Raw genomic sequence first — 12,792 nt, 5'->3', positions numbered from 1 at the left:
GGAGGCATCACACTACCTGACTTCAAACTATACTACAAGGCTACAGTAACCAAAACAGCATGGTACTGGTACCAAAACAGAGATATAGATCAATGGAACAGAACAGAGCCGTCAGAAATAATGCCACATATCTACAACTATCTGATCTTTGACAAACCTGACAAAAACAAGAAATGGGGAAAGGATTCCCTATTTAATAAATGGTGCTGGGAAAACTGGCTAGCCATATGTAGAAAGCTGAAACTGGATCCCTTCCTTACACCTTATACAAAAATCAATTCAAGATGGATTAAAGCCTTAAACGTTAGACCTAAAACCATAAAAACCCTGGAAGAAAACCTAGGCATTACCATTCAGGACATAGGCATGGGCAAGGACTTCATGTCTAAAACACCAAAAGCAATGGCAACCAAAGGCAAAATTGACAAATGGGATCTAATTAAACTCAAGAGGTTCTGCACAGCAAAAGAAACTACCATCAGAGTGAACAGGCAACCTACAAAATGGGAGAAAATTTTCGCAACCTACTCATCTGACAAAGGGCTAATATCCAGAATCTACAATGAACTCCAACAAATTTACAAGAAAAAAACAAACAACCCCATCAAAAAGTGGGCAAAGGACATGAACAGACACTTCTCAAAAGAAGACATTTATGCAGCCAAAAAACACATGAAAAAATGCTCACCATCACTGGCCATCAGAGAAATGCAAATCAAAACTGCAGAGATACCATCTCACACCAGTTAGAATGGCAATCATTAAAAAGTCAGGAAACAACAGGTGCTGGAGAGGATGTGGAGAAATAGGAACACTTTTACACTGTTGGTGGGACTGTAAACTAGTTCAACCCTTGTGGAAGTCAGTGTGGCGATTCCTCAGGGATCTAGAACTAGAAATTCCATTCGACCCAGCCATCCCATTACTGGGTATATACCCAAAGGACTATAAATCATGCTGCTATAAAGACACATGCACACGTATGTTTATTGTGGCGTTATTCACAATAGCAAAGACTTGGAACCAACCCAAATGTCCAACAATGATAGACTGGATTAAGAAAATGTGGCACATATACACCATGGAATACTATGCAGCCATAAAAAATGATGAGTTCACGTCCTTTGTAGGGACATGGATGAAATTGGAAATCATCATTCTCAGTAAACTATTGCAAGAACAAAAAACCAAACACCGCATATTCTCACTCATAGGTGGGAATTGAACAATGAGAACACATGGACACAGGAAGGGGAACATCACACTCTGGGGACTGTTGTGGGGTGAGGGGAGGGGGGAGGGATAGCATTGGGAGATATACCTAATGCTAGATGACGAGTTGGTGGGTGCAGCGCACCAGCATGGCACATGTATACATATGTAACTTACCTGCACATTGCGCACATGTACCATAAAACCTAAAGTATGATAATAATAATAATAATAAAAGGAAAAAAAATAAAAAATAAAAAATAAAAAGGTTTTGATGAAAGATCCATTCCACAGTGCATTCCCTGGCAATGAAGTTTCTGTTCATAATTTACAGCCCAGAGGTTTTGTCTGTTGGAAGAGACATTTAACAAAAGACTCCCTCCAACCTTGCCAACCCCAGTGGAAGGACCTATACTAGGTACTATTGACTAATCTGTGTACAGCAAAATTGGAGGGTATAGACTCATTCATCCACATCTCTCGTCTTACAAATGCACAACTTGCTGAGTGAGCTGTAATGCCCACCAAAGATTTTCACCTCCAGTCACTAAACAATGATGATCTTTGACCCAGAAGCAGAAGGGGACTGATATAGCTGTTTTGGACTGCTTTAACTCAAGACTCTGAACCAGGCCTGTATACAAATTAACACCTATGTTTATTGTATAATAGTCAGTATAATTATTGTCCTAAAGATACTGGCAATTTTTATCACCTTATGCAGAGTGGAATATCTGCCTTGTCTGTTTTAATGTCCTTTTTAGTAGTTAAAATGAATTTCACAACCTCACTTCTACTTATCCTCTGTCCATATGCTTTCTTGCCACTGCCACCCACTGTTGCCCATGAAACAAACCTGATTCTACAATGGGCCCAGGATTATACAGACAGATTACAATAGGGTGTCTGATGGATATGCAGACTCATGCCTCTTTCCAGTAGCTCTAGCCTGCCGTGATGGGTATCTCCCTTCCAAGGTCAGGACTGGATAGAATACCAAAACTTTATTACATCACGGAAATGATCTGGCATCATTAGCACTGACATAAGAAAAGACAATATATATCATTGACCTATTAATAACACACTAAAGAACAAGGGACATGCAGAATGTTTTTCAATGTTGTGAATGTTGTAGCTACATACATTATGTTGTGACACATACCATGGTGTCCCTGCCACCTGCCATGGTGGGTATCTCCCCTCCAAGGTCAGGACTGGATAGAATACCAAAATTTTATTACATCACAGAAATGATCTGGCATCTTTAGCACTGACGTAAGAAAACACAATATGCATTATAGACCCATTAATAACACACTAAAGGACAAGGGACATGGAGAATGCTTTTCAATGTTGTCAATGTTGTGAATATTGTGGCTAAATTATTATATTACAAAGCACTGACTGGCATGCCACTGATTGGATGCAGTGACCAAGCATTTATTGGCTAGCTAAAAATGGGATATATTGGCCGTGTGGCACTAACTTATGGATGTGGTTACTCTTACTCTCACTGGACAAGTTCTGTATTCCAATGGTACAATCACTTAGCTTCCATCTTTATGCTATAAATGGGAATTGAAAATTTCATATGGCATACAGAGGACTTAACAAATTATACCCAAAAGACCCTAATTTATAGTTGATTAGTATCTCCTTGCTAAACAATGAAGTCTCACTTATGAGAAAAGCTGTGCTGTAAAATTGTATGACCCTGGACATGCTCACTACAGCCCAAGGGTATCCTGTACCACCATAAAAACTGAATGTTGTGTTTATAACCCAGATTAGTCAATAACATTACTTGACTTATGACTGATATGAAAACACAAATAATCAAGCTTTCAGACACAAAACTCTCACGAATCAACTGCTTAAGTGGTTGGTTTGGGTCCTGGGGAATTTGGTGGCAAGAGCTATTGATTATAATAGGAATAATAACAATTTATGTTCTGCCTTTTTTTTCTTACAATATTGTTAAGGCATGTGTTTCCAGCTAAGTCAACATGCGATCAAAAAGGGTGGAATAGTGATTGCCCCAAAATTTGCTCTGATTGAGGAGGCGGTAGCATAGCCTGAACCAGTTTTGAGGATTGCTTTCCCTTTGTTGCTATAATCTGGTCTTGGTTCCTTTTCTCCCCTATTTTTTCTTTCTCTCCTCCTTCTGTTTTTTTTTTCTCCATGAAACATGACCTCCTAGGAATGAGCCTTCTTAGCAATGAGGGACCTAATCTTCTACGAATAAACCATCCTAGTGATGAGTGATCAGATGAAACCTGTAAGTAGAGATTCATTTTCTTCTGCAATGCTTTCTCTCAAAGATTTTGAAGAACGCTGGGGTAATGTGAGAGAAAAACAGAATTTCAGAACCCCAAACTCACTATGCCAAAGGGAGAGTTAGGCTTGGGAAATGAGTCATGCCAAAACAAACTGCCTTCCTTTTGTTCCTAAACAGATAGCTGTAATGACAGAAGGCCACATATCCCCCTCAGTGGTCTTCCTCACAAATTGCTCATAAGAAAATTCTCTGTAGGCCCCAAAATCTTTCATAACACATATATCCCTGAAAAACTAACCTTAAAACAGAGTTCTGTTGAATCTCACCCTGACAATGTAAATTAACAGCTTATCTTTACAGGCATGGAACACAGACAAGACTAGAAGTAATCTTTTTGTCCACCCCAAGATAAATGCATAATTGACTTCATCCTCTACTTTATGTTTATCTTAAGTAAAATGTAGATTTACTGAGTGTGAGATGAAGGCATAATTGATAATCATCGTTTTGGTTTACAATCCTATACCTCTCTCACCATTGTACATTAGAAACACAAAACTTCTTAATTTCAGTGTCACAGTTAGAGAGGAATTTGCCTCAGTATGAATTTTGCCTTGGGTCTCACCCATATCTGATTTAAATGAGACTCTGGGCTTTGGGCTTTTGAGTTGGTGCTGGAATGAGTTAAAACTTTTAGGACTATTGGGGTGGGACAAATTTATTTTACATTGTGAGCAGGACAGTAATTTAGTGGGTCTAGGGTGAAATGTCGTTTGAATGTGTGCCCCAAAATTCATGTGCTGGAAATTCAATCCCTAATGCAACAGTGTTGAAAGGTGGGACCTAATAAGTGGTGATTAGGTCATGAGGGCTCTGCCCTCATGGATGAATTAATGTCATTATCATGAGGTTAGGTTAGTTATTTTGAGAGTGGCTTTGTTATAAAAGTGAATTTGGACTCTTTTTGCTCACTTGCTGTCACCCTCTCTTGCCCTTACACCTTCCACAATGAGATGACAGAGCATGAAGACCCTCAGAAGACGTCGGCACCATGCTCTCTTAGACTTCTCAGCCTCCAGGGCCATGAGCCAAACAAATGTATTTTCTTGGTAAATTACTCAGCCTATGGTATTCTGTTATAGTCATACAAAACAAGCTAAGGCAGCATTATTACCATTATGGAAAGCAAAATCCAAGCAGCAATCAGAAGGATCTGACCCACACAGACCTATGGCATTGGCTAATTAAGTATGGTGTTCCTAGAAGTGAAATAGATGACAAGCCTACTAAATTTTTACCTAATCTATATAAGCAGAACATTTCTAAGTAAACAAAATTTTAACCTGAATCATAAAGAGTCACAGCCTGCTCCTCAATCAAGTCCCAGACTACAGACCCAGAACCTTTGAAAGAAGGGGAGGCCCAGTCTCCTTTAGGAATAACTCCAGTACATTACTGAAAATTTGTACTGTTAATCTTTCTCCCAGCCTTCCCTAAAGGACCCACAGCCTTATACCAAAGTAAATATCCACTGGGGAAAGGGAAATAATCAGACTTTGCAGGGACTGCTGGACATTGGCTTTGAACTGACACTAATTTCAAGAAACCTAAAACATCACTATGGCCTTCCAATCAGAATATTGGCTTATGGAGGTCAGGTGATCAATGGCTTATGTCACTGTGGGTCCGGTGGGTCCCCAACCCATCCTGTGGTTACTTCCCCAGTTCCAGAATGCATAACTAGAGTAGACATACTTCGAAGCTGGCAGAATCTTCACATTGGCTCTTTGACCAATGTAAAGAGTGAAAGCTACTATGGTGTGAAAGGCCAAATTTAAGCCATTGGAACTACGTCTACCTAGAAAAATAAACCAAATGCAATACATCACTGGAAAAATTGCAGAGAGTAGTACCTTCATGAAGAACTTGAAAGATGCAGGGGTGATGATTCCCACCACATCCCCATTTAATTATCCTATTTCACCTGTGTAGAAGACAAATGAATCTTGGAGAATGACAGTGGATTATTATAAGCTTAACCAAGTGGTGACTCCAATTGCAGCTGCTGTGCCAGATGTGGTTTCATTGTCTGAGCAAATTAACATATCTCCTGCTATCGTGTATGCAGCTATCTGGTATCCGACAAATACCTTTTCCTCCATCACTGTCCATATGGCCCACCAGAAGCAGCTTGCTTTCAGCTGGCAAAGCCAGAAATATACCTTCACTGTCCTATCTTGAGGGTATATGAACTCTAAAGCCCTATGCCAGAATTTAGTTCAAATGGATCTTGATCACCTTCCCTTTCCACAAAATATGCTGGTCCACTACATGGATGTAGTAGCAACCACTCTAGGCTTATTGTTACGACATTTGTCTGTCAGAGAGTAAGAAATAAATCATAAATAAAATTCAGGGGCCTGCTACCTTAGTGAAATTTCTAGAGGCCCAGTGGTATGCAGTCTGTTGAGATATCACTTCTAACATGAAGGATAAGTTGCTACATCTGGCCTCTTCCACAACTAAGAAAGCGACACAATGCCTGGTGGGCGTATTTGGATTTTGGAGGCAACACATTCCTCATTTGGGTGTGTTACTCTGGCCCATTTACCAATTAACCTGAAAAGTTGCTAGTTTTGAGCGAGGCCCAGAACAAGAGAAGGCTATGCAACAGGTTCTGGCTACTCTGCCACTTGGACTATATAATCCAGCAGATCCAACGGTGCTTAAAATGTCAGTAGCAGATAAGGATGCTGTTTAGAGCCTTTGTCAAGCCGCTATAGGTAAACTGCAGCACATGCCTTTAGGATTTTGAGCAAGGCCATGTCATCATCCACAGATAACTACTCCCCTTTTGAGAGACAATTCCTGGCCTGCTGCTGGGCCTTAGTAGAAACTGAACACTTGACCATGGGCCGCCAAGTTACCATGTTACCCGAGCTGCCCATCGTCAACTGGGTTATATCTGACCCACCAAGCCATAAAGTTGGGCATGCACAGCAACACTCTATCATAAAATGGAAGTGGTATATATGTGATCAGGCTCGAATATGTTTCAAAGGCATAAGTAAGTTACATGAAGAAACAGCCCAAATGCCCATTGTCCCAATCTGCTCCTACTATATTGCCTATTCTTTCCAAGTTTCCTGGTTCTACAACTTGCAGACAGTAGACTTCTCAGCCTCCATAATCATGTGTGCCAATTCCCAAAATAAATCTCTCTCTTTCTCTGAGATATACATTGGTTCTGTTTTTCTGAAGTACCCTAATACAGAGATCTTTCCCTTTAATATGCATGCGTGTTTACATTTATAAAAATGTGAAAAGGAATACAACAAAATTTTAAATGTGGTTTTTACCCAGTGGTAGGATTATGCTGCTTCTTCATTCTGTTCAAAATACATTATGATTCTAGGATTTGTTTGCCCAGAAAACAGAAATGAAAGAAAAAATGTTATTACAAAACAAATTTTAAAATATGAATTACGTATTTATCTACTGAAAACACAGCAAAATTGAAATAATTATAATACCCAGTTTAGAGCCTTTTGCAGAGAACTGGGTACCCTTTTAGAATGGAAATAACAGAGTAACCGTGTAAGTTGACACAACTTTATAAGTGGGAATTTGACCACAAATTATAAGTTCTTATACATGATCTCTAATTTTGTTTTTAATCCTAGAAGAATCTGTTATGGAAACGATTGTGGATATAACTGTAAATTTAGGTAAAAGATAGTCAACATAGTGGTCTGAAATTAAAGGAGAATTGAGGACAAATAAAATTTCTGACAATGTAGGAATGAAGAAATGAGTGAATTCATATACACAATAAATATTCAAAGACCATTTTAAATGATGTAAAAAAAACATGAAAATATATGAGGTTTATTATTAAATAAATATTCCAGAAAAACGTAAAGATGTAAAGCATGATTTGGTATTTTACATATATAAAAATATGTAAATCATAATATGTAACAATATGTATGTATTGTACAATGCTGTCTCTCTCTCTCTCTTCATATATATATATATATAGGTATGTATGCATATGTATATAATATAATCCTAGAAAGCTACTGACCAAAACATTAAAAGCAGCACTAAAGATAGGGTTATAGGTAGTTTTAAATGCTTTTTCTTATAGCCAGAAATTGCTAATATTTTGTAATAAAATTTTATTATCTATTTAATTGAAAAAGTGTAAATTTAAAATCATATATACTATATAGCAGCAATGGGATAGTCCATGTTTGTTTGTAAGAATGTTTGCTTAGGAAACAATACTGATTAAAGCAATGATTACAGCATCAGAATATTCTTAGCAGCTTTGGTTTCAATGAGGAAACACCAGAAACAACAAACACCCAAATCCATCAAAATTGGAGGAGAGATGAAGGTGAAATCTATTGAAATAGATCCATGGCATAGACCAAAAGGTTGGCAATTATTATATATGGATAGGAGAATGATTATTGATTTTTATTTTTCCTATGAATGTTATTTGATTTCTTGTTAAAATGAAGTTATATTATTTGAATAACAAAACTGTTTTAAAAATTTACAAAGAAAAACAAAAAGTGAGATATAGTCCTCATAGCATTATATTGGCAAAAAAAAAAAAAAAAAGTTTAAAATATCCAAAGAGATACTTGTGCAGGAAACGGACATTCTCTAAAATACTAGTGGAAGTATAAATTGGTATATTCAGGCTACTTGATAATACGGTTAAAGAATATTAAAAGGTTTCTACTTTTCAACACCCCTTTTAAGTATTTATCTTAAGTAAATAATACAAGAAAGCTGCTGCAGAATTATTTACCACAGATTCATGTTTCTGGGAAAAATTTAGAAACTACTTTAAAGTCCAAAGTGAAGAAACACTTTAAAAATAATTCTGATCCACTTATACAATGGCAGTGAGTTGTAGGAGAATATTGAGTAGCAAAGGATGTTTTAGATGTATTTACAACATACTTAAATAGAAATTTTGACAGAATACTTTTGCTATAAGCACATAGAATATACATTTAGTATAGAATATATTCAGTATGATTCTATAATGGTTTTAAAATTTACAAAAGGCAAAGCCTGCAAAGGCATAATCTCTTTAAAGTGGCTGTTGTGCATATATAATATGTATGTCTTTTTAAAGTAACGCACTTGTAAAATGAAATAATTTTTTAAACTACAAGCCTAAATAATTTCCCATAACTTAAAAAATACTAACTTAAGAAGATGATCAAGGAAATATGCATTCTCTTACACTGTTGGAGGGCGTAAACGTTATGGAAGAAGCATTTGGCAACAGAGAGCAAGGTATAAGGCAATTAAATATTTCTTGATGTCAGCAAACATTCAGCTCCAAATGTGTTATGGAAAAGCCATAACCATTTAAAAAATATATTGAGGGGCAGGATTTTAGAAGTTATAATTCATCTGTAAAATGAAACACTAAGTAAAAATAAAATTATAGGAGACTAAGAATTTGGAAAGATGGTAAGTAAGACTTCGTACACTGAAAATATACCACAATGAAACATACATCCTATATTACATTTTTGGAGGTATTAGTTATTTACATATATGTCTCAAATGCTTCAAAGTTTTTTCTATTTTCGTCGAGTGGTAGAATTAACAATGATTTTCAGTTTTTCCTTACCAATATTTTAAAAAATGCTTTTAATATGATAATTATTGTCTGCATAAAGATGAATGTTTACAACAAATAGAAACAAAAAATCTCAAATTATAAATAATTTAATACCAAGTCTCAAAAACTGTACAGTTATCCAGGTACACTCACAATATCTGCATATTTTATGAGGGTAAATCGGTACTATCTTTATCAATGGTCACTTACTAAAGAAGGAAAAAAGAAGATTTTAAACCTCCCATATCTTTTCATCCTTCAATTATACTATTAACTTTTGTTCAGGAAATAAACATGAATGTAATGTTTGTGCACTGTGATCTTGTTGGCAGCTTTGGCTTGCATAAGAAAACAAAATGAAACAACCCAGATGTCCAATAACTACTTAAAACAAATATATCCCTATATCCATATCTAATATGTACATATATCTATCACTCTATCAAGCCCAATCACACATTAGAGCACTAAACATCCATGAAAACTATTTTAGAAGAATATTTAATGACATGAAAGTTCAAGAATATCTATAAATCTATGTCTATAATATATATTTATGTGTGAAAAAGCAGATATTGAAACAGTATATACAATAATTTCACATATATATCACATGAAAAATACAGGGCAGATACAGACGAAAATGTTTCAAGAATGTATAAGTAATCTTCAGAAACGATTACTGGTGACATTAATTTTCTTCTGTTAACTTGTCTGCTTCGTGATTATTTTTTTTCCTGCAATGACGCTGAATTATTTTTCTGACAACAGGGAAAAGGACAGGAAGTGGGCACAGGGGAAGGGGGTAATAAACAGTGTTTGATTGCAGCAAAACCACTGAGGACAGGGAAATACCCTTTGCAGCCTGCCAAGCTGGCCAAGACACACACACAAAGACACACACACGCACGCACACACACCTGCACACACGCACGCACGCACACACACGATCAATTACAGTGACCAGGAGACTATGCAGGGGAAACGGGCATACTCTTTACTAGCTGCGCTGGCCGGCACGAGTGCAAATCGGTACAATGCTTATGAAGGGGGCCTTTTGGCAACACACAGGAAAGGTCTTTAAAATGTCTATATGTGGATCTTGCAAGTCCGCAGTTAAGGAGACCACCGGGATGCTAGCAAAGATTGGATTCACTCATCAAAGCACAGAGCACGCAATGTTGGTCTTAAACACAGGGAAAGAACTAGGCACCACCTGAATGTCCAACAATGCGGGAATGATTACAGAAATGTTAAGGTCCACGGATACACTGAAGCACTCTGCAGGCACTGAAGATGACGTTTCATAAGCCTGTTGGTAACATGGAAAGAAGTTCAATGGGTTGATTTTTGTTTGGTTTTAGTTGCTGAAAAAGCAGGTTAAGAAACACCACGTACATGAACCATTCTATAACAGTGTGTTAAAAGGGAAGGCGGGGTGGGGGTGAGCAAAGGAGAGAGAGGGAGAGAAGAGAGCCTGGAAAAGCAGCACACCAAAAAGGTAAAAGTGGTTCTCTCTGGGGAGTAGGACCAGGGGAGCAATTACTCTCTTGTTTCTTCCCTCATCTGATATCCTTCTCCTTTCTGATGATGCTACCATGAAATTGTATCACCTGCGCAGTAAACAAAGAGAGAATGAAAATGCTTTTTAAACCAAACCACAGGGAGAAGAGGCAGCCTTTAACCTACAAATGGCACAGATTAGTAAGATTATTCACAACGCCCTTGGTAGGGGTGGGCGGGGGAGAGGAAGGGAAGGAGAGGAGAGGTGGAGGGAGAAAATAGGAAGCGGGGAGAGAGAGGGGGAGAGAGGGAGAGAGAGACCTGCACTCCCAACACAATAAATACACTGCTGGTGGGTTGGCGGGGGGAGGGCTGGGGGTGGGGGGTTGTAAACCGGGTGTGAGCCAAGGTTTGGCTCTGCTGGCTGGCTAGCTCCTGGGATGTCTTCATCGCAAGGTGGCCTCCTCGTCGGTGTCTTCCTCGAAATCCTTGACGTCAGCACTAGTGGACTGCCTGGCCCAGGCTCCCCTTTCGGCCTCTCGTTCTTTATGCGACTTGAATCTCCCGACGAAAATTTTGCGGTAGTTCAGGAACATGCCATTCATCACATCGATGGCCCGCTCCGCAGATTCCTGCTTTTGGAAGTGCACGAACCCGTAGCCCTTGGGCCCCTTTTCGTCACAGGCCACTTTGCAGGAGAGGATGTTGCCGAACGCCGAGAAGATGTTGTACAGCGCCTTGTTGTCGATGGTCTTGCCCAGGTTCTTGATGAAGACGTTGCCCACCCCGCTCTTGCGGAGCGACGGGTCCCTCTGGGACCACATGATGCGCACTGGCCTGCCCTTTATGACATCAAAGTTCAGGGTCTCCAGGGCCCGCTTGGCGTCCACCGGTTGCTGGTAGTTGACATACGCGTAGCCCAATGAGCGGCGGGTGATCTTGTCCCTGCAGATGCGGATGGAGAGGATGGGCCCAGCTGGACTGAACTTCTCGTACAGCATTGCCTCGGTCACCTCAGGGTGCAGGTCGCCCACGTACAGGGAGGCCATCGGAAAATCTGGGTTCCCCTCCCAGTCCCCGAGGGCCTCATCCGCATCTGCATCCGCGGCGGCCGCCGCAGCCGCCACCTCGGCCGCCACCTCGGCCGCCAGCTTCGCATCCGCATCCGCATCCGCATCCGCATCCGCATCCGTCTCCCCCAAGGGGGGCCCCGCAGCCTCCGCTGCGGCGGCGGCGGCGCTGCCCTCCGCCACCGCCACCACCGTTGCCACCCGGGCGGCCTCCGCCTCCCCCGGGGTGGCCTCCGATGCTGCCTCCTCTATTGAGGCCTCGGCCTCCACCTCAGCCTCTACCTCTGCTTCCGCCTCCGCCACGGAGGCCTCCGCCACCGCCTCTGCCACGGTCGCCGCCGCAGCCTCCGCCGCCGCCGCAGCCGCTGCCGCCACCGCCGCCGCCACTGTCGCTGCTGTCGCCACGGTCGCCGCTGCCGCCGGGCCGCTGCCGCGACCTCCCTTCCCGCGAGCTGGGGGACGGAGAGGCGGGGGAGGGCAGGAGGGCGGGTGGGTGCCGGAACGCAGACCCGATGCGCGAGCCGGAGCTGGCGCAGGGGATCCGAACTGGCGAGTTCAAGTCACCTGGGATGGCAAGTGCTGCCAGGAGCGCGCCGGTGCGAGTCGCCGCAGCCTGCAGCCAGCTGCTGTTGCCGCCGCCGCTCGGTCGTGGGCTAGCGCGCAGGGTGCGGGGTGCGGGGTGCGGGCGGGCGGGCGGGCGGCGTGTGGTGGGGGGCGGGGGGTGTTGGCGTCTGTCGTCCGGGCAGCTGGGAAGGCTTCTGTCTCTTTGGTTCCCCCTGTGGCTGCTGCGGGGCTGCGGGATTGCGGGGCTGCGGAGCTGCGGGGCTGCGGGCAGTGGGAGGTGACGGGGGTGTCGGGGGTGGGATCGGGAGCGGGAGCAGGGGCGGGAGTGGGAGCGGGACTGGGAGTGCTCAGCCTCTCGGGTCGCCTGGATATTTATGAAAAGGACGCCAGGGAAAGGGCTCCGCTGTAGACCGAAGGGATAAGGGTTCGATTCGGAAGGGAGCGTTATTTTTATCCCCTCTCCACATAATGGAACGTTTAAATGGTTAAATCAAGTACCTTGCAGG

General features: G+C 41.6%; 1 protein-coding gene across 3 annotated transcripts; it reads right to left on the bottom strand.

Moving 5' to 3' along the window:
• Positions 1 to 9,239: 9,239 nt before the first annotated feature.
• Positions 9,240 to 12,076, bottom strand: PABPC1L2B (poly(A) binding protein cytoplasmic 1 like 2B). Of its 3 annotated transcripts, none has more exons than XM_054544727.2 (4): positions 11,047 to 11,834; positions 10,696 to 10,762; positions 10,420 to 10,461; positions 9,823 to 10,250 (listed from the first exon to the last, which is right to left on the bottom strand). In XM_054544727.2, the coding sequence occupies exon 1, from the start codon at positions 11,699 to 11,701 to the stop codon at positions 11,099 to 11,101; it is 603 nt and encodes a 200-aa protein (XP_054400702.1). In that variant the 5' UTR covers positions 11,702 to 11,834; the 3' UTR covers positions 9,823 to 10,250; positions 10,420 to 10,461; positions 10,696 to 10,762; positions 11,047 to 11,098. The 3 variants fall into 3 exon arrangements, with proteins under 3 accessions (XP_054400703.1, XP_054400702.1, XP_054400701.1); XM_054544726.2 differs by having other exon boundaries at positions 9,824 to 10,250; positions 10,644 to 10,762; XM_054544728.2 differs by having other exon boundaries at positions 9,240 to 10,461; positions 10,644 to 10,762; positions 11,047 to 12,076.
• Between the last annotated feature and the right edge of the window lie 716 nt (positions 12,077 to 12,792).

Source organism: Pongo abelii, chromosome X, assembly GCF_028885655.2.
Source record: "Pongo abelii isolate AG06213 chromosome X, NHGRI_mPonAbe1-v2.0_pri, whole genome shotgun sequence".
Taxonomy (NCBI): Eukaryota; Metazoa; Chordata; class Mammalia; order Primates; family Hominidae; genus Pongo; species Pongo abelii.
This window is presented reverse-complemented; position numbering and strand designations above follow the sequence as displayed.

What these genes read in the sequence shown, in the direction of transcription:
- PABPC1L2B (XM_054544728.2), bottom strand. Translation starts at nt 11,701, where the DNA reads ATGGCCTCCCTGTACGTGGGCGACCTGCACCCTGAGGTGACCGAGGCA.